Source organism: Etheostoma cragini, chromosome 24, assembly GCF_013103735.1.
Source record: "Etheostoma cragini isolate CJK2018 chromosome 24, CSU_Ecrag_1.0, whole genome shotgun sequence".
Classification (NCBI taxonomy): Eukaryota; Metazoa; Chordata; class Actinopteri; order Perciformes; family Percidae; genus Etheostoma; species Etheostoma cragini.
In genome coordinates, this window is record NC_048430.1 from 3,763,424 (window position 1) to 3,786,790 (window position 23,367).

The 23,367-nt window shown below is 43.6% G+C and overlaps 2 protein-coding genes across 3 annotated transcripts; one reads left to right on the forward strand and one right to left on the reverse strand.

Annotated features, from left to right (window-relative positions):
• Nucleotides 1-1,334: 1,334 nt before the first annotated feature.
• On the reverse strand, nt 1,335-11,483 carry LOC117939222 (XK-related protein 6). 2 transcript variants are annotated; one of them, XR_004655548.1, is made up of 5 exons: nt 10,218-11,483; nt 6,657-6,853; nt 5,533-5,950; nt 3,075-5,136; nt 1,335-1,346 (listed from the first exon to the last, which is right to left on the reverse strand). XR_004655548.1 is itself a non-coding variant. In XM_034864328.1 (4 exons), the coding sequence occupies exons 1-4, from the start codon at nt 10,799-10,801 to the stop codon at nt 4,632-4,634; spliced, it is 1,704 nt and encodes a 567-aa protein (XP_034720219.1). In that variant the 5' UTR covers nt 10,802-11,483; the 3' UTR covers nt 1,860-4,631. The 2 variants fall into 2 exon arrangements, 1 of the variants encoding a protein (XP_034720219.1); XM_034864328.1 differs by lacking the exon at nt 1,335-1,346 and having other exon boundaries at nt 1,860-5,136.
• Nucleotides 11,484-15,506: 4,023 nt separating this feature from the next.
• On the forward strand, nt 15,507-23,078 carry gckr (glucokinase (hexokinase 4) regulator). Its single transcript, XM_034864327.1, has 19 exons — nt 15,507-15,744; nt 16,220-16,369; nt 16,660-16,728; nt 17,168-17,236; nt 17,333-17,406; nt 17,643-17,709; nt 17,802-17,855; nt 17,990-18,084; nt 18,224-18,329; nt 18,416-18,534; nt 19,032-19,130; nt 19,772-19,869; nt 20,025-20,092; nt 21,035-21,131; nt 21,203-21,312; nt 21,398-21,475; nt 21,761-21,904; nt 22,353-22,487; nt 22,573-23,078. Exons 1-19 carry the CDS (start codon nt 15,703-15,705, stop codon nt 22,684-22,686), a joined length of 1,788 nt encoding a protein of 595 aa, XP_034720218.1. The 5' UTR covers nt 15,507-15,702; the 3' UTR covers nt 22,687-23,078.
• Nucleotides 23,079-23,367: the final 289 nt, after the last annotated feature.

Below are 23,367 nucleotides of genomic sequence, written 5' to 3' on the forward strand. Positions count from 1 at the left end.
GCATGCAGACTCAACTGTAGAGTGTGGATCCAAATATGTAGTGTAGTCTGAATTAAAAAACTAAATGGAGATGGTAAGTGGAATACCTGCAGTTGGAATATGAGGCTACAGCCGAGTCTGACTGCCACACGTGAATACTTCCACATAAAGAAGGAACTGTATTTTTTGGGTTGTGTAAGACCTGATTTGTCTTAAACCTGATCTCTTGTTGGCTTGATCTCTAGGTGCAAAATGGTCATGGTTTGGGTCAGTACTAGGGAGAAGCTAATGGGGACAGCTGCTCTGGAGCTCAACATAACACTCCCTTTAACGACCCAGAAGCACATATGAAGCTGTGACTCCACGTTTTAAGACTCTGCACTAACCACTTATTATCCTTAGCATGTGTGCCATCAGATCTAAAACATTCATGCAAAAAATTCACAAGCACGATCAGAACAGAAAATGTTTGACTGTATTCTCTAAATGTCACATATTTGTTTTTTTGTGCTAACACAGTATCCTGTTCACCTTCCATTTCTGTGCTCTGACACGCTCTAAGCCATGCTTAATGTACAGTGAATGTTCCCATCCACATCAGAGTGGACCAAAAAAAGTTTATCTTTAACCATGACTTGGATATCTAAACAAATAAATAATAGTCCACCTCCAGTTCTGTCGAGCGGATAAGGCATTGTTGCTTTTATGTGTCACTCTCAGAGACTGAAGGTGTTGCTGTTTTTATGTCCACTCTCTACTTGAGGAAACCCACCATGATTGAATGACACGATTCAATCAATCTGAACGTGAAACATATTTGGCTAAATTCTTTATACCACTGTCACCATGACAATACAAAATCCATCCAGCATTACTCAATAGCACCATATGAATATTGTTCCCAAATTATAAAGGGGTAAGGGATTATTGGACATTAGTGTGTGAGTGTGTGTGTGTGTGTGTGAGTGTGTGTTCAAGCAGTGAGGTAGGGACACATCCCATATTGTTAGACTACTTTTCTACTGTGTGTACTAAGCATATCTCCCTGTTGTGGAGGAAAACCATGTGTGTGTGTGTGTGTGTGTGAGAGCATGTTCACTAAGCACATCTCCTTGCGTTGGAGACTTGCATAGCTTCTGCAGGACAGGAAGAGCAGTTGTCCATATGGACGGAGCATTTGGCACAGCCTTGGCCGGCAACTGAAGGCAGTACTCAAGTTGCACCATAGAATTTAAAGAGACAATCTGCCCTTATTGCACCATAAGTACATGTGTGTTTCATATTTGCACCATATGAAGTAGGATTAGCAACCAATTGACTCCGTAGCTTGAGCGCGTTGCACCATATGAACACCGATGCTGCTGCTTCTGTTCACCTACTGAAACTAGCTTGCAGCAAAGGAACAGATGTTCTTTTTGTTTAATCGCCTAGCACCACGGAAAAGTAATGTAAGCTTAATCTTTGTTCACGTTGGTTAAACTTTAAGAGATACGTCAACATTTTTGGTGTTGTAGTCTCCTTTTTCACCAGCCACATTCGGCTGAAAAATGTTTTAATAATGAATATTTTCATGATTTATTAATCCGTTGATAATTTTTTGATCAATGGATTCATTATTCTTTGTTTTAAATGGGACCTCTCATGATTTTACGATCTAAGTGTATTTAAAGGTCTTGGGGAGTACACCTGATAAATTCAGTCGGTGTCATTTGGGGCTGAGGACTACAAGTTTGAAAATAACAATAATCTGGGGGTGGGGGGTACCGCTCTGTAGCCCGCTCCTCAACTCAGCTTGAGGCAATTAGCCACTGTTAGCTACAACACAATTAATTCTCTGACCAAACTGTTGGTGGTCAAGTTGCATTGTGGGTTTGATAAGGAAGGAATAAAAATAGACAATACGTCTGGTTTTGCTGCATCGATTTAGATTTTAGTTTTTTAACTGTCTATTGTGAGTCCGACAATGTTAAAAGAATGTAAAGCTAATTTGGTGTAGTACTCTTTTAGGGGATCACAAGCTAAAACGACAACCAATGGTCTATAAAAGGATTCAATATATTGATAATGATAGAAAACAACTCTCAGGCCTCTTCATCCCTCCTTTCCCCATCCCCTGACTGCCTCAACCATCTACACACCTGTTCCACTTCCCTCATCAGCCTTTCAGTTTATATACTGGTCCTTTTCCATTCATTCCCAGCAGACCATCAAAGTTGCTTTGTTGTTTCTTGCCATTTGCTTTCAAGCGCTGATGGATCTGCTCATTTGATGGCCAATTGTACTCATTGAAAACAAGCTTGCTTTCAACCTTTGTTTCAATGAGAAAAAAATCAGAGACCAAAATTGCCCCCCAAAATGTTGACGTACCCCTTTTTAACACATGCAATATCTTTCTCGGTCACCTGCTCGATCCCCTTGGACAGCAGCTATAATAAGAAGCATGTGTGTGTTTGTGTTTGTCATTTGTAACTGCACCATCAGAAATGTCTAATGGCTGGGTTTTTGCCTGCTGCATCGTTGACATGGGACCGGAGAAAAGGTTGGACGGCAAAAACACTTTCACTACCTCGCAAACACTCGCAACACGGTGTTAGGTGGCCCCCTGATGGCGTGTGATTTCAGGAGCAATGTTCCTGTCGACAGGCCCATGACTGATATCTCGCCTAATTTGTTGTCGCCTGCCAATTTAACAGCTTGGTTTAAAGGGATAAACAAACCCAAAATAAATAAATAATGAGCCATACATCACAGCTCAGCCGTGGGTGGATTTGGAGGAGTCGGTTCGGGACTTGTTACAAGAAGAGTCAAGTTATCGAGAGGGTTGTGACGATTAAAGTCCAAAACTGTTTTATATCAGCTTCAGTGGCAGCACCCTGTTAGTGTGGGATCAACATGATTTAGAAATCACTCACAGGAAAATGTAGCAGTAGACTGAGATAAAAATGATTGCAAAATGCATTGGCTCTTTCAGTTTTTCATTTATGTCATTGCCTATCAAGGCAAATCCGACGGAATGATTAAAGATAATCTAACCCTCAGCATAAGAGAACATGATGGAGATGAACTGTTGGAACCCTAAATGGCATACACATTACTAACCTTCCTGTGTTCGCTGATATTTATGATATAACCATACAGCAGACACTTATTCCACTAACATGGGCCTTTATCTAGAAGATGATGGTGCCACTGTGTTTTGGATTCTTCTCTTAGACTTCACTATTTTGGAGATGGAAAGATAATGGCACATTGACTAGTATACATGTTTAGCATTAAGAACTGTAGCATTAAAATCCTCCACCTGTCCTCAGTAAATCTTCACTTCTAGCTTCATGCTAACAGCTAAGCATACAAGGTGTTGAGTGAGAGAAAGGGACTACGACATTTCTTTTTAGCATACGGCCTGTAGATTTGTAATGTATAACTGATGCTAGTTTTGTTTTGGAGTATATTTCAGCAAACAGGAAACTAATTCTTCCAATGCATAGTCATTTTGGCACAGTAATCTTTTAGTCGTATATTGGCAGCCATTCCGGAGCTATTGGGTCTTATTTTGAGCTGTTACACCTTCTCATGTTCTCACTTTCAGACTTAATGTTGCAGCTGACACCTAACACAGTGTATGCTTAATTGTTGGCATGCTTGGAAAAATAGTTTGAAATATGCTTATTGGCTTTCTGGCTGAGAGTTAGATGAGAAGATTGATACCAGTCTCTCCTTTCTTTAACTTTGAACGTAGAGAGGCTAGCATCTTAGCTAAGCTAATCTGCTCCTGGCTCTAGCTCCATACTTAGTGTAGAGAGAGAAAGATCTTCTCATCTAACTCTGGCAAGAATACAAAGTTTTGTATTCCCAAAAATGTAAAACTATTCCTGTAGCGCAAACTTTAAGTTAAATTAATTAAATGCCATATCCTCTGTGTCTCCATCTTTCCCATCAGGCTCTGCTACTCTCCCTGGTAACCTTGTCGACCAACCCCCAAAACCGATGTGTCCAACTGCTTTGTCCCCAGTCGACAACAACGCAACGGTACATAAAAAACATCCTTTCTGTACATAGAAAATATATACACTACCTTTGGACAAGACTAACGACAACACGTTCACGAACTCCTTTTATTAAAAGTGACGTTTGTTCTTTCTTTGTGTCACTTCTTTTTATTCTACTGAAACCCGTGAAAGTGTGAGCGACGCAACATAAACGGCATGCGGTGGTCAAAGACTCCGAAGTAAAACTGCGCTCATTTTTCAATATTTAGTTTTTTTCTTCACAACGGAGAGCAAACGTGTGATATTTAATCAATGAGAGCAGATGACGAGTGATCAGAGGAGTTGGAAAGCTAGAGGAGAGAAAGAGATGGACTCGCGCTGAAGCAGCTTGTTGAGTCATGGCCATGGGACTCACAGGTGCCCGCAAGGAATGTGTGTGGGTGTGGGTGTGAGTGTGTGTGTGTGTGCACGCATTAAAGTGTGACAGATTGCTTTTAAGTCTGTGTGCTTACATCAAGTGCGACATTGTATGGTGTGCGAATGTGTTTCTAAATCTTCTCTTAATCTGAACATCCATGTAAAAAAGACATGTATTCATACATGACTTTATTACGGTGCGTATGTGCTTAGTTGCATTGATGTTGGTGTGTGTGTGTGTGTGTGTCAGAGTGAGGACTCATACTGCAACAGTTCATACAGTAGGGGTCCATCACGGTAGCGGATGCCCACTGCGGCCGGCGTTATGTACTGCAGGATGTTTATAGTCCTCCGCAGGCGCCTGTCTACGTAGTGGGCGTCCCATGCTGGATAACGCTTCCTGGGCATGTCGATTTTTATCAGTGGGCCCTCTGGCTTGGAGGTGATGGGGGCCGATCTCACCTGGAAGACGGGAAGACACGTCTCGGCCACATCCTCTTCCGTCTGCGACTTGGCCATGTGGGCGGGGGTGGGTGGGGCGGTGGGCGGGGCTGACGGGGGGAGGGGGAGACCCCAGAGCAGCTGGGCGCAGCAGGACGAGGCTGGGCTCGGCTGGAGGTGGGCGCTGGCAGGGTGGAGGAAGCCGTAGTACAACAGCATGATCAGGACGCCGCCGATGAACGTCAGGTAGACGCCGCACAGCGCTGGGACAGCGTAGGAGTCGGTCAACACTGGATCCCTGTAGGCGTACCTGCAGAATGGGGTTCAGTTTAATGTGAGTGTGTGTGCATGTGCTCTTAAGTGTGTGTTTTCTGTCGGGCGGAAACGTTGTATGAAATTGTTAAAGAAAAAGGCTATTTACCCATTCACTGTTTACCTTCAACTCTGCTGTGTATGGCACTTGATACAAGATGGAGGTGGAGTGGAGTTATGACAAATTGGGGATCCAGTGGAGTTACGAGATTTAGTCAGGAGCTCATTTTAATACTTTTCATTGGTTAAATATGCGCAAAACCCACAGACAGATGTAAATCGTGATCAATAGCATTGATTTTGATAAAACATGACATAACTTGCATCCAGGATGTATCCAGGATGCATTACAAGATGTAAGAAAATGCCAATGTAGCTCATCGGAGTAACTCACCACAGTCCAGTGAGGATGGTGTTCTCGGCCAACACCACGATGTAGTACGTCACCATTCTGTACCGCGTCCGGCCCTCCTTCACATTAAACCAGCAGAAGATGTAGACAATGCCAACTACCATGTTGAAGAGCACCTCCTCCCACTTGGACATACAGAAGTCTGTGCCTCCGTGCACCACCCAGAAGGCCATGGCACACCAGTGAACTACTACAAAGATGCCAAAGTAGATGTGGAAGAGGGAGGCAAAGAGGGCAAGCGAGAGGACGCGGGACGAGATGGTGAAGAGGCGCCAGAAGAGGTGCAGCAGCGCCCCGCGATAGCTCATGCTACGCTGGTCGTCACGAGAATCTCGCAGGAGTTTGTGGTAGGAGGCCAGAACCCAGGCCAGAGACAGGAGGGACCCCAGGGAGGAGATGCCTACGGAGAGAGTCAGAGGAGAGTAACAGGAGGCGAAAAGAACAGAGGTGGATGATGATGCATTTTTCTTTTCTGAGTGAAAGTAGAAATACGTTTTCAAGGTTTGTGAAACAAAAAGTAAATGGGCACAAGATTATTATGAGTCAATGGGGGCGTTTTGTGTAATCATGTAAGTACATCCTTAAGTAAGAAGTCATGTGTGACACGACAGAAACATTTAGTACTGACGCCTAATCGAATGAGTCTGAAATATGAAGTTATTTTTAATGTCCCAGCTGAGGTGCACATCCACCCCCTGCACTGTACTAGTCACATATTTGCATTAGAATAGTAACTCCAGCGTGATAGAGATGAATAACACCAGTGGGTGGCCACCTAGATGATACATTTCATGGATGAATAAGGAAGAGGAGGCTGATGGAGTTTGGCTAGCACATCCCCCCTGACACCTGTGATTGTGCTTTCTTTCTAGGACTTCCTGAACATGAAAACACTGTGAAAATCTAAAAGCAGGACCATTTTGCAGCCACAAATTACTGAGCATGATGTGTGCAAATTGTTAATTACTGTGTGTGCAGCTGTGGATTTGTATGTGCTTTGTGGACTACATGAAACCATGGTGTCATGTTTGTTAATGTGGCGTGTAGCTGTTGTTAGTCTGAAGAACTGAAGTCAGTCCCTCCAGTGTAGTCCGTGCTCCACCTACACTGCAGCGTCTCGGCTCGGTTCTCCTGGATCATGATGCAGAGCTGCAGGACCAGCTGAGGTGCAGACTCCAGGAAAGTCTCCAGCAGCCGCAGCATGTTGACGTCTGCGTACTCAAACATCATGGCCCAGTACCAGCGGCGCTGGTGCTCCTTCTGCCGACGCGACATGATGCCCAGGTACAGAGTCCTGATGTACCTGCAGGGGGTCCGAGGGAAGAGCGCTGAATAACAAAAACACTATACATTTTTTGAGCCTCTTTTGTTTGTATCCTCAGTGCCGTTTTTGGGTTTATTTTCTTTCTCACTAATTCTATTTTTTTTCTGCTTGTAACTTTTGTTTTAAAAAAATCCCTGATTCTACTACTCTCATTAATCCTTGATAAAATAATAATCTGATAGATTAACTTCACCTGATAAACAGCAATGCTAAATGGGTTTGAAACAATTAGTTAATTTATTGATTAGTCGATTGATAGATAATGAATTGGCTACTATTGATACTATTTTAATAATCAATCGTTTCAGTCATTTTTCCAACATTTGCTTTTCGTCATCATATATGATAATTACCTGAATATCTTTTGGTTTGGCATGTTTTTTGAATAAAAAAAGCATTTTTAATATCTTACCTCTATAATTTATAACCACTGGCTATAGCCAGGGGCAGTTTTCACTATTTTCAAGAAAACAATCAATATATTAATTAATAATAGCAACAGCCAATAGTTGTAGCCCTAATGCACACGGTACAATGACAGATGTCTAGATGATTATAAATTGACCCTAAACTATCAGAAATATCATGTTAATGCAACACTCTGAGCAACACAATTAAAAACCATGACCTATAGCCCTCATGAACTTGTAAAAAAAAACATATTTAGGTTGGTCTCATTGTTGATAAAACCTCTCCATGGCAAAAATCTGATCCATACATACTGAGTGAATTTCTAGATGTACAAAACTACAGTACATGTGGGTGGAACGTAGGCAGTGATTTCAATTAAAATACCTAAGGGCACTCAAGAGTTTGTGTGTGTGTGTGTGTGTGTGTGTGTGTGTGTGTGCCAGCGCGTCTATGTGTAAATGCACGTGTATGCAAATGTACTCTAACGAAATCCTCCTGCTTCGCTGTGAGTGCATTGCTACTATTACACGTTCATCTGTGTCATGGCATGTGTGCATGTGTTCCCTCATTATGCATGACTGCAAGGACAGGCTATTAAAGCTATCTGGTTTGAAACATTCAAGCTTAATTCACAAAACATAAATTATGCACCATCCATAGGAACATGCCGACATGTGCATGCACACCACTTTATGTTCACATCAGGTCTGGCTTAAGATCCTGGGCAGATGCTGGGATTAAGCTGGCACGTGGACTCATGGGAGTGGCACGGTGAGGATAGAGGAAAGTGGTCTGATGACACAGTAAGTTTTAACCTCTAGAAAACTGACTGTTAACAGGGTTGCCTGGTTGTGGACATATGCTGACAATTTCTAGAATTTTCACTGCAATGTTTTTTTTTCCCATCTCTTTTGCAGAGCTAACACACATGGGCTTGCTTTGCTGTGCCGTATGCTATTGAATTGAAAAGGGAACGTTATCCACCCTGACATCCTGTGTTTAGATGAACACTCTGTTGTAAGGGCCATCCCATTTATCCCAACCTAGCCTTACTATCCAATTCTTCAAATATGTTAATGCTTCAACAATAACAGCAAAATGCTGTTTGTCCTTGACTCAAGAAGAATGAAGGATAAATAGCCAGCACAATTTGTTTGGATTTTTTTAAATGTGTAGGAGGAAGCCCTTGCATTCAGCATTGAGCCACTTAGCGCTTATGTATTGTACCACATTCAGAAGATCTTCCAACCTTCCACCCTACCCCCACCATTCTCACTCCCATTCCTTCCTTTCCCTCTCTCCTTTTCCTCTTTTCTACTCCCCTCCCCCCATTTACACATTGTGTAAGTGCAACCTTTTTTTCTTCCTCCTTCTCCTTCCCCACCCCTACTTCACTCCACAGCCTCTCCATCTCTAAGCAATCTATCTCAATCAGGCCATACCATTTTCTCAGCTACAAACATCAACCCCCTCCTCTTCTTCATCTTCCTTCTCCTGCACCTCCGTTGGCTGCAGGTGGTAGAGTCCATTCTGCTGGCTGAGGGGGTGATTACTGGGTGGGGTGCATGGAGGTAGAGTCTACGTGTGTGTCTGTGAGTATGTGTTTGTAAGGGTTGATTTAACCCTACAACCATATAGAGACCAAAGCAGAGAAGCTGAGTAGCACAGCAGAATGTAAACACACTCACACACATAATCATCACTCTACTCTCCCTGCTGTTCACCCGGCCTGAAGCAAGTGGACACCATTAAGGAGTCTTCTTGGCAAGAGGGGGAGGGAATGAGAGTGAACACTGTCCTTGCATAGAGGGCTAGGAGGCTGGAGACAAGCTAGCACACACAAGGAGCCTGCAGTTGCAATACACAGTGTGTCTGTTTGTGTGTGTGTGTGTATATGTGTGTGCATAGAAGCAAAAGGGTCCATGTGTGTTTCTGTTTCTTCCCGGCAGTGCTTTTAGCACTACAATTAGCACCTACCCTTGACCAAGCGTGTGTGTGTGTGTGTGTGTGTGTGTGTGTGTGAGAGAGAGAGAGAGCGAGAGAGAGAGAGAGAGAGTGAGATAGAAAGGGAGATGTGTTGCCAGAAACACAGATGCTTTTCCTCTTTGTACTCTCCAGGCATGCTGACTCTCATGGGAAGGGCCATGACACTGTTTTTCCACTAGTCACACACACGCTGACACTGACACATGAGCACACACACACACACACACACACACACACACACACACACATGTGCATACACAAATGTGCACTCACAGCCCTGATTTCTTCGTTCTTCAACTAAAGTAAAGGACTCCGACTGAGACGTTGTCCATGGTGCTGAAGATACTTTCAGAACCATGGACAGCGTCACAGTCGTCCCATAAATACGCTGTGGATGTGTCTAATATTTTCTCTTTAGTTTTAATACCAGAGCTATGAAGTGTGAAAGTTACATTCTTCGAAAGTGGGATCACTGTCTCTCTGTCTGTCTTTCTGTGTCCCTCTCACTGCCTGACTGTCTCTCTTAATGTATGTCTGTTAGTCCCAGATAGTAACTGAAGTGCTGGGGAGGCCTTTCCCTTTTTTTCTCTGACTCTTCCTCTGCCTGTCAGTGTGAAGCGGGCTTAGCTTTCTTCTAGCTACATTGAGTGGACAAGCCAGTCTACCAACTTTAAGTGTGTGTGTAAGAAACACATTGTGTGAAAAGAGGAAGAATAAATGAAATTATTTTAATTACTAATTGAGCCTAATTTCCCACGGTTGTAGCTGTACCTTTTGTGTAGGCTACTGTCCGAATATTTTGATAAATTGTATGTTGATGCTTTGACCACATTGTTATTTAAAACTTTCATCCCAATAAAGTCACTGTGAATTACATTGGGAGATAGAGTGTGGTGACAGGTTAAGATCAAGTGTGTGTTGTTGTTTGTACCCCCCCCCCCCCTACCTCCACACTTGTCCCAGCTGGAGGATGTGTATGGTGGCCTGCCACAGCCAGATGGTGGCCAGCTGCAGGCGGTCCCTGCCGGGATAAAGGCATCCCAGAGCCACCGCGCCCCGCTTGGTCAGCCCCTCCACCTCTCCGAGCCCCCCACCGGTGTAGTCCTGCACGAACCAGCGGAAACTCAGAATCTGGACCAGCACAGACGGCACCAGCACGAAGAAGAGAGTGAGGCCGAACCAGAGGTAGTCCTGTCTCTGATAGTAGTCCATCGCCAGGCACAGGTCCGTGCCAACGTCCCAGAAGAAGACGAGGAGGGCGAGGATGATCCAGAGGCAGTCCAGCCACAGCTGCTCCCGGGGCGGGAGGTGAGTCTCCCGGATGCCGACCCCTCCGATAGGCTGGCCCCCGCCGAGCAGGGAGCCGAGGCAGGCTGAGCGGCAGCCCCAGTAGCAAGCGGAGGTGCGGCAGCACTGACAGATGTGGATCGCGGCAGAGTCCATCGGCTCCTCGCCGTCAACATCGTACAGCTGGGCGAAACCGCCGCTGTACCCCACACCGGCTTTGCCGCCGTCCGACTGCGCGGCCATGTTCCCCTTCCCGCTCCTGCCCTCCTGCGAAATGCACGACAACCGCACCGTTGTGCTTTCTCGTGGGGCGCGGATACCACGTCACTTCCCAGATACCTGCTGTCCCCTTCCCTCTTGCGCCGCGGCGACTGCTGTGTCTCTTTCCCGCTTACGGCGAGAGGAGCCATCAGCACCGGCGGCCGCGCGACGGCGGCTCCCCTACTTCCTCGTCCAGCAGAGACACAGCCACCGGGCACTGGCGAGCAGCAGCGGAATCCTTTCCTGTTCTAGTCCAGCAGCCCTGCATCATCCCGTCCCGCGCGCGGTCATCTAGGGCAACGGGAGGCTATGACGTAATGCATCTCCCGCTATTCTTAAGACGTAGAGTGTGGATGTCTGTGTGTGTGTGGACGCGCACCGGACACCAGACTAGTCTCTCAAACCGCGACTCGTGCTAATACAAGCCAACCGGAGGACCCCCAACTCGTGCCTTTCATGCCGACCGAACTCAGGGTGCAGGTACCCGGCATCCGCTGCAGCCTAGATCCGCTCCTGTCCGCAGCTCCAGCCCTCTGCAGCTCCAGCTTCCCCGCTCTTCACTTTCTCTCTTATACTCTTACTCCGCCCTCTACCGGATAACAACCTCAACGCCGAATTCACATCTGCACGCTGGCATGCGCACGTGCACGCGCATTCAAATAAAAGGGTTTTGCAATACTCTGTAGCCTATAGGAACCGGGTATTTTTTCCCCCCAAAGAAATCAGTCATTTTTCCTAGAGGAAGGAAAAATTAGATTCTCACTGTGTGGCATCCATTACTCCATCAATCATCATCCTTTCTTCTATCCATTCCCCTCTTTTCATATTCCCATCGATTTTTCTGCACTTTCCACCTTTCTCTTTCTCCCTCACACTCTTCATCCACCCACCCCATCATTCCCAACAGTGGGCTGACCGCCCTGTGTCTCCCGCTTTAGGAACGTGGGAAACTGGGATGGACACTGTGTGTGTGTGTGTGTGTGTGTGTGTGTGTGGGTGTGTGTGTGTGTGTGTGAGAGAAATGAGTAGGGACTGAGGGAGCTGGAAAGCTTAGAGGTTGTGGATAGAGAAGATGGATGGATTCAGGAATTAGAGGAGGGATGAAAGGAGTGATGTGAAGAGAAAGAGAAAAGATGAGTCAGGCTGAAGCTCTTCCAAAGCATGACAAGATTGACAGGAAGAGAGGATGACTGGAAGATTTAGGGAAGCCATTTTTGAGGGATGGAGCCACAAAAAAGAGATGAAGAGAGAAGGAAAGATGATTTACTTAGTAGTAAGGAAAGAAAAGAAAAGACTGATAAACAGCATGAAAAAGGGATGGAATTAGGAGATGTAAGGAGTAGAATCATTTAGGATGGAATAAATAAGGATTTTGTAGGAATGATGAATGATTGTGAGATCCCTCTTGTAAAAATGTATTCAGTGATGTCATTTAATGGAAGTAGAAATACATGCACGCACAGGCTACACCACAAACATGTGCATGCTCAGCCACCCTCTCACAAGCGTGCTTTCACACACACACACACACACTTCATTTATTTTTCCTAAACGCACACGCAAACTCAGAACTATGCAAGCACGCACTGCATATCTTCATGGCACACACTCTTGCTTCTCGTTCTCAGAAGCACGTTTCTATGCAAGCACTTGCACTTTCTCTCTATCTTTCTGTCCACTGGAGATTAGCCTCTCTGTTGTCATGACGACTGTGGCTGTGCGGCTGAAAGACAGGGACAAGGAGTCAATGGTGTATGTGTGTGTATGTGTGTGTGTTTGTTTGTGTGTGAGCAAGAGACAATTAGAGTGAGATCATTAACCCTTGAACTAATGATTAATTACACCAAACAGTTCAAGAATGCAGAGAAATCTAGCCTGCAGAGGCATGTGTATGGTAAGGTGTATCACAATGCTGTCCACAAATGACTATGTAGCTTTTCATGAATTAAAAAATGTGTCACATCTCTACTCCCAGTAACCAAATTGAAACTTTTCTCATGTTTTGTTGAAAGTATGAGGCTCAAAATGCCAAAAAAAGCTCTTGACAAACAGCATTGAAAGGAAAAACTTGTAGTATTATACAATTAATATATGAATATATTGTGTATGTGATAAAAAAACAACCTTTTTTTGTGAAGGTTGCAGCTGCAGTCTCTCCACTATACAATATTAATCCTAATAAATTATAAAAAAGCCTTAAGATCAAATACTTTCTGCGTGTTGATCATTTGAACGTGCTGTTCAAGACAAAAGGAGCAGCAGCTCCTGCACACCTCAAAATATCAGAACAATTATCTTGTTCTGAAACGAATAGAAGCAGACAGGCACAAGATGACAGTTTTAATCTGGCAGTGAAGGACTGTGAGGACAAAGCGAGATAAGAAGACCACAAATATGCAGAAAATGTGCCACAAGGGCTTTGTGGAAAAGTCCTGAGTTTCAGTTTATTAACGAACCCTACCAGCCTGTCATCTTACGGAGACTAATAATGGGAGATTAGAGAATTAGGGGAGCACTAACAATGATATAAAAAAATGTTGGCAAAAGAACCCTAAACACAAGGTTAACAGGAGCTTTATGGCTTATTCTGCTGAATGGAGATACTGCAGTTAAAGATAGTGTCATCACAGCAGGGAGGACAAGTGGAGAGGACAGATTACGTCCAACCTCTAAATAGAGTCTGACAGTGGTGGAGAAGGCCTTCAGAATCAGTAGTAATCCCACTTCGTGCAGGGTTTTTTTTGTGTTTTTTTTTCAAAAGTAAAAGTAAGTGGGGTTTTTGTGGCAATTTTCCTTCCATGTTTTTCCTTTCTTTATTATTTTTCTTCATCCTTCTCCATGCTACTTTCATCCCCACTTACACCACAGAAGTATTATCAGCTAAATGTAAAGCCCTGCACACACACAAAGGTGATTTCACTTATTTTGGCTGATTAGACCTCACACCAGACTGTGCTTAATTGACATCATTAATTGTTAATTGCACTTGCTATGGTGGGACTGATTGCATTTTATCATGAGCTTATTGATTCATGAAGAACAGACCTTGAGAATGTATGCCAAAACCTGAGGACGCAAACAGACTAAAGCTAATTCAACTAGAAATGGTTGTGACGCCATGTAAATGTGTTGGCAGTGTAAGAAATATCCTTTCAAGCTGTCAGAGCTGACTTAAAGTCGAAACCAGGGGGGCTGGGGGGCTTTGGTTGGTTTGGAGTTCATTTGAAGGCACACCAATGCAGATAGTGATAAGTGATCAGCAGAAGGTGAAGAACCTGAGATCTCAGTGATCTAACGAGTTGGTTTGGTGTTGATTTAGTTTTAGACCAAGAATAACTGCAGAGCTGAAAACTGTTTTTGACAAAGAAAATTCTGACTGTCCAATTCCATCTGCGCCCTGAAACAAACACTTCCTGTTCCAGGGTTTTGAGGTTGATTATGAGAAGAGCCGCTTAAGTGTTGAAGACTTTCTTGCTCCTTCGGTGAGGAGAATTAGGAATTAGATACTTAGAACTGAGGCTTGCTCTAAATTGAAGGACCTTTCATGGTTGGGTGCCAAATTCAATGTGTTGTGCAGCGCTGCAGCAGGTTTTGAATGAGTTGAAACACAAGGAACACTAAGGGTCCACAAAGGTCAGGAATTTAATATTCATAAAGAGCTACATAGGCTGAGTCTGGTGTGTTTCAAAGGCACATAAACCCAGTTACTGAGACGCAACAAACAAGACACTTGCTCCAGATGTTGTTGATCAGAGTGTGCTGCTGCCCCATTCAGTGAGGACAGAGACACAGCGGCTGAGCAGTGGGCTCGGTAAAGGCCGATATTACATTTTAAATGGCTTGTTATATTTCTGTAAAAGTCAAAACAAGGTGAACAAATTATATCTACTGATATTGCCTGAACATAAAAGCACAGAGTAGAACCCTGCCCATACACAGAGGCTCAGTCCTCACTCCCCCTCTCTCTCATGTCTGAGCTGTCCTATCCAACAAAGGCCTAAAACGCCAGACAAAATTATCTTTCAAAATAAAAAAGCATATTAGGACTTTTCTGTGTTGATGCAGCCACTAACCCACGGAGGCACTCCCTCCTGGCTTTGACTCATCACTCAGGTGTGGTGTTGGACCGACTCAGAGAGGTTAATGCCAAATATGCAGTACTTCAGATGTCTAAGACTCAGCGTGAGCAAGTAAGGAGTAGGAGGCTGTACACATGCATTACACCAGTCTCTGACATTTCCAGCGTACATCTATATGACATGTAATTTGTGTAATAGAAAAAAAAGAGGTGGGTGCAAGGAAGTTATATATAAACTGTCTGGAGAAATAATCTTAGTCTTTGTTGATGGAACATGAAAAATGTCAGATGCTGTGTCACTGACAGCAATTAGTCAGCAGTTCTAGTTTGGAGGAGTGAGACACGCTGCAGCAAACAGTTTGTGAAAGCGATGAATTGTTAGACTCCACAAGCTGCTGGGTTGTAAATATTTTGGCACTGCTGAGAAATAGTTGGTTCTTTTTGCCTACCCTAAAGGGACTTAATATCTTCTAGAGAAAACACTGTTCAAAAACTGCTCCAAGCAGCTCTACTGTAGTCCAGCCTTTATGTCCGTGACAAACATGCATCACTGTGTAACACACGTTATAATGCTCGCCTAGCTACTAGCATGGCACACACTCATGTTGTGCAACAGAGGAAACCATAGTAGGCTTCCTTTCACTCCTCAGTCACAAAGGTCCTTAAGTGAACTTTGTCACCACAGATAAAGCCGAGCACTTCGTGCTTTCATTTCCTTTCCTGTGACTGACGAAAAGGAAACTGGCTTCACAGAGGGACGTTGCTTGTGACAAACTGTTTTTGGCAGAGGACAGACTCGTGCACAATGGCAGAATCTTACTGTCTCTCCACAATGCATGAATGGGAGGTGAGTTAAAGGAAGAATTTGACATTTAGGGAAATACAAGTTTCCTTTCTTGCTGCAGTTTAGATGAGAAAACAAATATAACTCTCATGCTGTACCCTAAATATGAAGCAATACGGAAAGTAATTAGCTTGGCTAACATAAAGACTGAAGTAAGGCTAGCTGTTTCCTAAATTTCCCATCTTTGTGTTAAGCGTAGACAACCCAATGCTGGCTCTAGCTTAAAGTATATGGTGGCATACATTTTCTCATCTCTCAGCAAGGGGGAAGTAAAAAAATATCAACATATTCCTCCAAATTAAGCTGTTTCATCATTATCCCCTGCTTGTCATAAAAAACATGAACAAGCATCCAAACAAATTTATTTTATGTAGTTTCAATTGACATTGCCTAATTCTTGGACTGGCTGGTAGAACAGTGTTTGAATGCAGCAATGACGTTGAATCACTCTTAAAACGATTAATTGTATGCTTCTCAGTCCCCAGATTATGAACCGTCACTTCCTGTTTCAGAGAAGTCCAACCCCCTGACGCGTGACATCGACAGGGCTTCAGCCAATTGTATTGTGAGGATGCTGCAGGCCTGTGACGCCCAGATGTTTCAGGAAGAGACAGTAGCCACCTACCAGGTGTGCATTATTATCAAAGACAGTCAAAGAAATGTATTATGGAACCCATGTAACTTTTAGGCAAATCCCACCCAGAGCAGGCCGAGTGGTTGAGGTTAGGATAAGGTCATGGACGCCTGGCCAATAATAGCGTGTGAATGCCATTGAATGGCGGGTCTTGCCTGAAAGGCGTGGTTTCCATAATGACGCACCAGGTACAGGTGTATGATAAACAATGAGTGACCTGTTACAAAACTTCACTCAGAAAATTTTCTTTTATGGAAGTGATTCATTTAAATTGTCATTTTTAGAGGCTCTTGAGTAAACAAGTGGTGGAAACACTGATGGAGGTTGCTAAGAAGGTGGAGTGCATTCTCAAGGTATGTGCTGTCTGAATGTCTGACTGTCTGACTGTCTGACTGTCTGACTGTCTGACGGTCTGACTGTCTGACTGTCTGACGGTCTGACTGTCTGACTGTCTGACTGTCTGACTGTCTGACTGTCTGACTGTCTGACGGTCTGACTGTCTGACTGTCTGACTGTCTGACTGTCTGACTGTCTGACGGTCTGACGGTCTGACGGTCTGACTGTCTGACTGTCTGACTGTCTGACGGTCTGACGGTCTGACGGTCTGACGGTCTGACTTTCTGACTGTCTGACGGTCTGACGGTCTGACTGTCTGACGGTCTGACGGTCTGACTGTCTGACTGTCTGACGGTCTGACTGTCTGACGGTCTGACTGTCTGACTGTCTGACGGTCTGTATATCTGTGGCCCAGTAAGGGACGTTGTTAAAGCCTGTCTTCTGTTTCTCTCACAGGATCCTCGGGACAGCGTTGTTGTGTTGAGTGGTTGTGGAACTTCTGGTCGGCTGGCTTTCCTCATCACGGTAAAAGCTGTCCTGAAACCTGATTTAGTCCACTCCACATCAGGAAGCAATGAATGAAAAGTAAAGACTGTCTGTGTTGTGTGTTTGTGTTGTTAGTCAACTTTTAACAGAGTGCTGAGGGAGTTAAACCAGAGTTCGGTTTATTCTTACATCATTGCAGGAGGAGACAGGTATGCTGGGGGTTTGTCACGTTGAACATGCTTCAAACATACATGTAACTTTCTAACGCACTCTTCCACTTAAAAAAAACAAACCAGACCAAATAAAGCTGTAGCAGCAAAACTCCTGAGTGTAGGTAAACAAAGACATGTTTTATGGCTCATGAATTTCATTTTAAGAGGAAGAATCTTTTCTTTTTTAATACAGACTTTTTTGATATGTTAAGTCTTTCTCTAATTTTTCGCAGGGCTCTGTTATCCTCTCAAGAAGCGCCTGAAGATGACCCCAAACAGGGCATGCTCAGTCTAAAGAAGGTACATAGGGACATTGCGTTTGCGTCTGCGTGAAGATGTTTTTTAAAGCAAGACATGCATTTGACCACTCCCATGTTTTTGGTGCCCCGCAGGTCTGTGAGGGAAAGAAGCGGGTCTTGTTCATTGGTATTTCCTGTGGACTCTCTGTAAGCCCCTCTAATTGGCCAGAATCTGAATTCATTGTTGGGACAGAATGTAAATGTATGAGTCAGGAACCTTGTAAGTGGAACATGCATATAACTTAAGCTAGTTTGTGTACGTTTGATTTTTGTCTGCGCAGGCTCCATTTGTGGCGGGTCAGCTGGACCTCTGCCTGCAGCACCCTGAGGTCTACACTCCCGTACTGGTTGGCTTCAATCCTACACATCAGGCCAGGTGATTGATTGTGTGTACTTCACACTTCAACATATTCCTTCAACATTATGAGCTTGGCAAATCTGGGATTATTTTCTGTGAAATGTCCATTCTGATGTAAAAATAAAGCTTATTTAACATCCCAAATAACAACGTGTAGGGATAAGTCCATTCCAGGCTGCAGTTTCACATTTCGCAGTGTGGTGCAAAGGATGCAGGAGCTTACCAAAAGTCAAAAAGCCTTCATCATCAACCCAGCGGTTGGGGTAAGAACCCCTACTTGTACTCTTGTGTGATTCAGGAGAGCAGTGTGTCTCTACTTTGGCCAGTGACTGTGTGTGAATGTGCTCAGCCAGAGGCCATCAGTGGCTCCTCCAGGATGAAAGGAGGCAGCGCCACTAAGATTCTCCTGGAGGTTATCCTGTCTGCTGCTCATGCTGCCACCTTCACAAGCACACCCATCACTTACAAGTGAGGCTTGCTAAATGATCTCAGGCTTTGTCTGCAGTTATCTGAATATCTTGGTGTTGATGTATTGTACATTTGTACACATTTGGACAGTATATGCTGACTACAGAGTCTCTAAGATTATACTGAAACTCCATCTTACACACTTTTGGTCTTCTAGTCTCAACTCTGTTCCAGGGCTGCTCGATTTATAAAAAAAAAAAATCATAATTACAATTACTTTGGTAAATGTCCCCTATTATTTAACACGATAACTTGTAGACTTTTGGATAGATGTTTGTTTTTCAGAAATTAAAAATCAGTAAAAGAGTTAGACAGAATCAACAGTGAAAACACCTTGAACTGTGAAATTACCTTTACTGCTTCTCCCTTGTGCAAAATAACAGTTTTTCTCGATTACATTGTTTTTTGTGATCAAAATCTGACGAACAGCACAGCCCTAGTCTGCACCCAAGAGTTAAACATGCAGTTGTTAGCTCCTTTGTGTTTCTTTCCAACAGGGGGATCCTGCAGTACATGAGAGCATACGAGAAAACTCTGGATGTCACTTTTGCTCAGAAAGAGGGGATAAGTGCTCTGTTGGAGGCAGCTGGAAGGAGGTAAAACATCCTGTCTTACACCTTTCACTGTAACCTTGGATTTTATTTAACAAGGCAAACAGACTGATTCAGAGCAGCATCCTGGCTCTCTCACAGCAAGCTGCCAGTTTGCTGGTGGATCATCAAAACATCTCACAAAACATTGAAATAAAGAAATAGTTAAAACACTCAAAACCCAGTAAAGTTTATTTGTTGCAAGGTGGGAAAGCATCAAATCTCTCCTTAGACTAATGATATCCACTGGTGGAGAAAATGACCATGCTGGCAGCACACACAGATCCAATCTAAACCTTTCATCTCATGACAGTTTTTTTCCCAATTGCTGAAACACAATTTTGCAGACTAGGCTGGTTTTATCAAAATACTTAACACAATTCACAAAACCACACACCCCAACTGCAAAATACCTCAGATATCCTGCAAAATGAAGCACCGAAACCAAAACTGCATGTATAGCGTCCAAATGGCACACACTTCATTCATTTTACCAGATTTTTACTACCCACTGTTGGAAATTATGAAAAGCAATCTCATCTTTAGTATGCTTTGCCATAACACTGAGACAGTTCAAATTATAGAAAAATCTATTCTGCAAAGACTTTACCTATTTGGAACCCCACTATCTGCTACTCTGTGTTCAGTTTGCAGTGTGGTAGGCGTGTGTGTTACCTGGGCTGGGGCTCCCTGGCCACCCTGGGCCTCATTGACGCCAGCGAGTGTATCCCTACATTTGGAGCAGGTGAGGGGTGTGTGATGGATGCACTCATTAGTAACAAACAACACGGCTACATTTGCACCTGAATGAACACTTTTTCTTGGAGATTGTACTGTGCAACATCACGCATGAAAGTGTGAATACACCAAAAGTGTGTATGTGTGTGTGTGTGTGTCTAGACTACGAAGATGTTCGGGGCTTCATCAGCGGAGGATACAGAGAGCTAAACAACAATGAGGGTCCCCTGGTATGTGAAAGGGAACAATGGATTAACATCTGTTTAAACAAAAGAGAAAATTAGAATGAATGAACAAGTTAATATTGTTGACAAAGTACGGTGCCACTGTCCAGGGGATTGAACCATTTTCTGAACTACACTCGTGCTGTCAGTACATACAGACTCCAAGTCTGAGAAGTCCTTAAAAGGCCTCACAAAATATTTATATGACTGAAATCCAGTAAAATCCAATTAAGTGGAATCCGGCTCTTATTTTGCAGCGTGTAATGACACATCTGTCTCTGTTGGTCTGCCTTGTAGATGAACCCAGAGCAGGATTAACATGAAAGACATCCTGTACCTGCTTTACGAAACTCAGTAGGACTGGTCTGTTTTCAATTAGTCTGCTCAAATCTTTTGATTACACTGCTGGGTGGTCTTCATTCGATTCAGTCGAGGGCTACTACTTGAACTTGCAAATGCTATTTATATCCCCTTTGTGGATTGAGATTTTCATTTTTAAATGTATTATTAATATTGACTGTTTTAAAAGTTATAGTGTGTGCGATTCAGTCGATTTGACAACACTTGTGGTTATGCTGAGAACTTAACAATACAACTCCCAGAGTTCAGTTTGGATGTGTCATTTCCTGTGAATCCATTGTGCATGTGCACACTATTTTAGCACAATGACTCCGCCACTGACGACTTAAATTAAGGAAACAAATGATGCCAGCCATGAAAAGCTTTAAAAAGTTGGTTTAATATCAACATCTTTATAATTTTATGCCCTATTGTTAACATTATTAACATTAATACTCATGACTCATGAAGCAAGAATCAAAGATAACGTTTTGTAATTCAACACAAGAAGTAACAACTGCTACAAAAACTATTGTACATGTTTCAAAAATACATGGTGTATACTTTTAAGGAGATTTTTGGACATATAACGTTTTCACTCTCCTGTAGGGTCCAGACTTTAGCATAGCACATGAGGACTTTGTGCATCTAGTTCTGCCCTTTCTCAATGACCAGGACATCGTTCTCCTTCTCTACACACACTCCGGTGAGATATCTTTCTCCTGTTTGGACTCTGTCCCAAATCAACACGTGGGTCTTGACGGCTCCTCTCCACAGACGATGTCAGTGAAGTGGCGAAGTTGGCACGCAGAGTGAGAGAAAAGACGTCCAACCTCCACGCTGTTTATCATCGGGTTGATGGAGACACTTCAGCTGCTGCACAACAAGTACATATCTGTCTATCCCTCTGTCTCTCTGTCTGGCTGTCTGTCCATTCATCCATCTGAGGAAGTCTGCATGGTTTTTTTGCAGGAGGAAATCGATAAGCTGTGTTTATCCTCATTAAAAATCCCTTGGTCATCACCTGCTTCAGGGATCTTAGCACACCTGGTACAACACACACACACACACACACACACACACACACACACACATATCTGGTGACTCATTGGAGCATGATAAACAACCTGTTTTTCCTCATTTACTCTATTTTCTTTGTCCCCCACCCTCCTTTAAGAGTGTGGGGGACAATCAATTTTCAGTTTTTCTTATTCCTCGTGTTCTATGGGTCTTATTTTAGATGACAGGTTATTATTTTTGCATGCATTGTTTCCTTTCTGTCGAGATTATGTAAATGCAGAGAAGAAGAAAAAATCAATTCAGCCTCTCTCTCAGCAGTGGGAGCTGTCCACTAAGCTGCTGCTGAACGCCGTGAGCACCGGCGCTCACGTCTTAAAGGGGAAGATTTACCAGAACTACATGATCGACGTGCAGGTCACCAACAGCAAACTCTACTGCAGAGCCACACGTTTACTCCAGGTATGTTCAGTGACACCATTCATAGGCGAGCAACATGATTTAAACCTGACAATTCCACCAAAATAAAATGCTGTTGGGGACCCTTTTGCCTCTGTCTTCCCATCTAGGACAGTGTACACACAGCACAAAAACGTTGACAGCCTAATTACATATTTTGCAAAAAGAGCTCCTATCATGAAAACTGTCAAATCCCTGGTTTCCACTGGTGTGTCTGTTTGTGGTAATGTGATGACACACAGCATCATATTGTGCTCTCATGGTGCGTTTCCCTAAATAAACTGAAACAATTCAGGTTTTAGATTTCCACATTGACCCAGGTTCCCTCCCAAAGATAGAGCCACAAGATTATGTAATAATGCAGGACACGTCTCAATTAATATTGCTTTTTTCGTGGTGCAAAAACTGTAATCCCAGACAGTGGTGCTAAATTAGAGCTGTCTCCTTCCAGAATCTGTCTGGCTGTCCTGAGTCCCAATGTGAGGAAGCTCTCCTGAAGACCATCTACCGTGTGGACAAGCTGACGGCAGACATTACACCCTCCGACATCTCCACACATACTCGCACTGCCAGAAACAGGACCAAGGTGAGGAGACTGTGGGGTGCATAAAGAGCAGCAGGACTGTATGGATGGTGGCTGGATGTTTCATCTGTTTTCTCTGTGTGTGAAGGTGGTCCCTCTGGCTTTGGTCTGTTTGCTGACCGGTTGCTCTCTCACGGAAGCAGAGACTCATTTGGAGCAACAGCCAATCGTAAGGGAAGCTGTAGAGGCGTGCCTGTCATAGTTGACATGGCATGATGTCATCGTCATGTCCCTACACAAATACTCTCATTCATGTATTCAATCAATCCTCTATTTCCCCTCCACAGAGAGGTGAAAGGTCAGCAGATAAACTGTATTTAGTGTTATTATAAAAGTTAAGTCAACGGTCACGCTTTGTTGGTTCTTGCTTTGATTATGAGCTAACATTGACCATGCTGAATATAGTTTGGATTTTGTCACCTGCACAATGCAACACAATGTTATAACACTAAGGGGCAGACTTGGCACCTCAACACAAGCATTGTAACCTGCAAATGTGCTGTCAGTTTCTACTGTTCTTAGAAGAGACAGTGTTTTGAAAATAGAATGTTAGAGTTAAAGATGTAAGAATATTTTTGTGCGCAATAAAATCAGGAAAACATAGTAATAAATATCCAATTTCATGCACCTCTTCAGTGATCAGCAAACTGTCTTCCTGATTGGTTATATAATAATCAGACAAATACAGTGCATTACATAACTGAATTATGTTACAAACTGTTATGTTCACTGACCGTTTCACCCGGTGTGCTGTGACAGTTTTCTGCAAGTGCAGACCATGTTGGTCCATGTGATGTAAATTAGCCCCAATCCCTCTGTGGCTCAACACACACACACACACACACACACACACACACACACACACACACACACACACACAGGT

Coding starts and splice junctions, on each gene's coding strand:
- gckr (XM_034864327.1), top strand. CDS start 15,703: ATGGCAGAATCTTACTGTCTCTCCACAATGCATGAATGGGAG. Junction 15,745..16,219: donor CCACAATGCATGAATGGGAG/GTGAGTTAAAGG, acceptor TATGCTTCTCAG/TCCCCAGATTATGAACCGTC. Junction 21,905..22,352: donor GAGCCACACGTTTACTCCAG/GTATGTTCAGTG, acceptor GTCTCCTTCCAG/AATCTGTCTGGCTGTCCTGA.
- LOC117939222 (XM_034864328.1), bottom strand. CDS start 10,801: ATGGCCGCGCAGTCGGACGGCGGCAAAGCCGGTGTGGGGTACAGCGGC. Junction 6,854..10,217: donor CAGCTGGGACAAGTGTGGAG/GTAGGGGGGGGG, acceptor GACCCCCTGCAG/GTACATCAGGACTCTGTACC. Junction 5,137..5,532: donor ACCATCCTCACTGGACTGTG/GTGAGTTACTCC, acceptor CCCATTCTGCAG/GTACGCCTACAGGGATCCAG.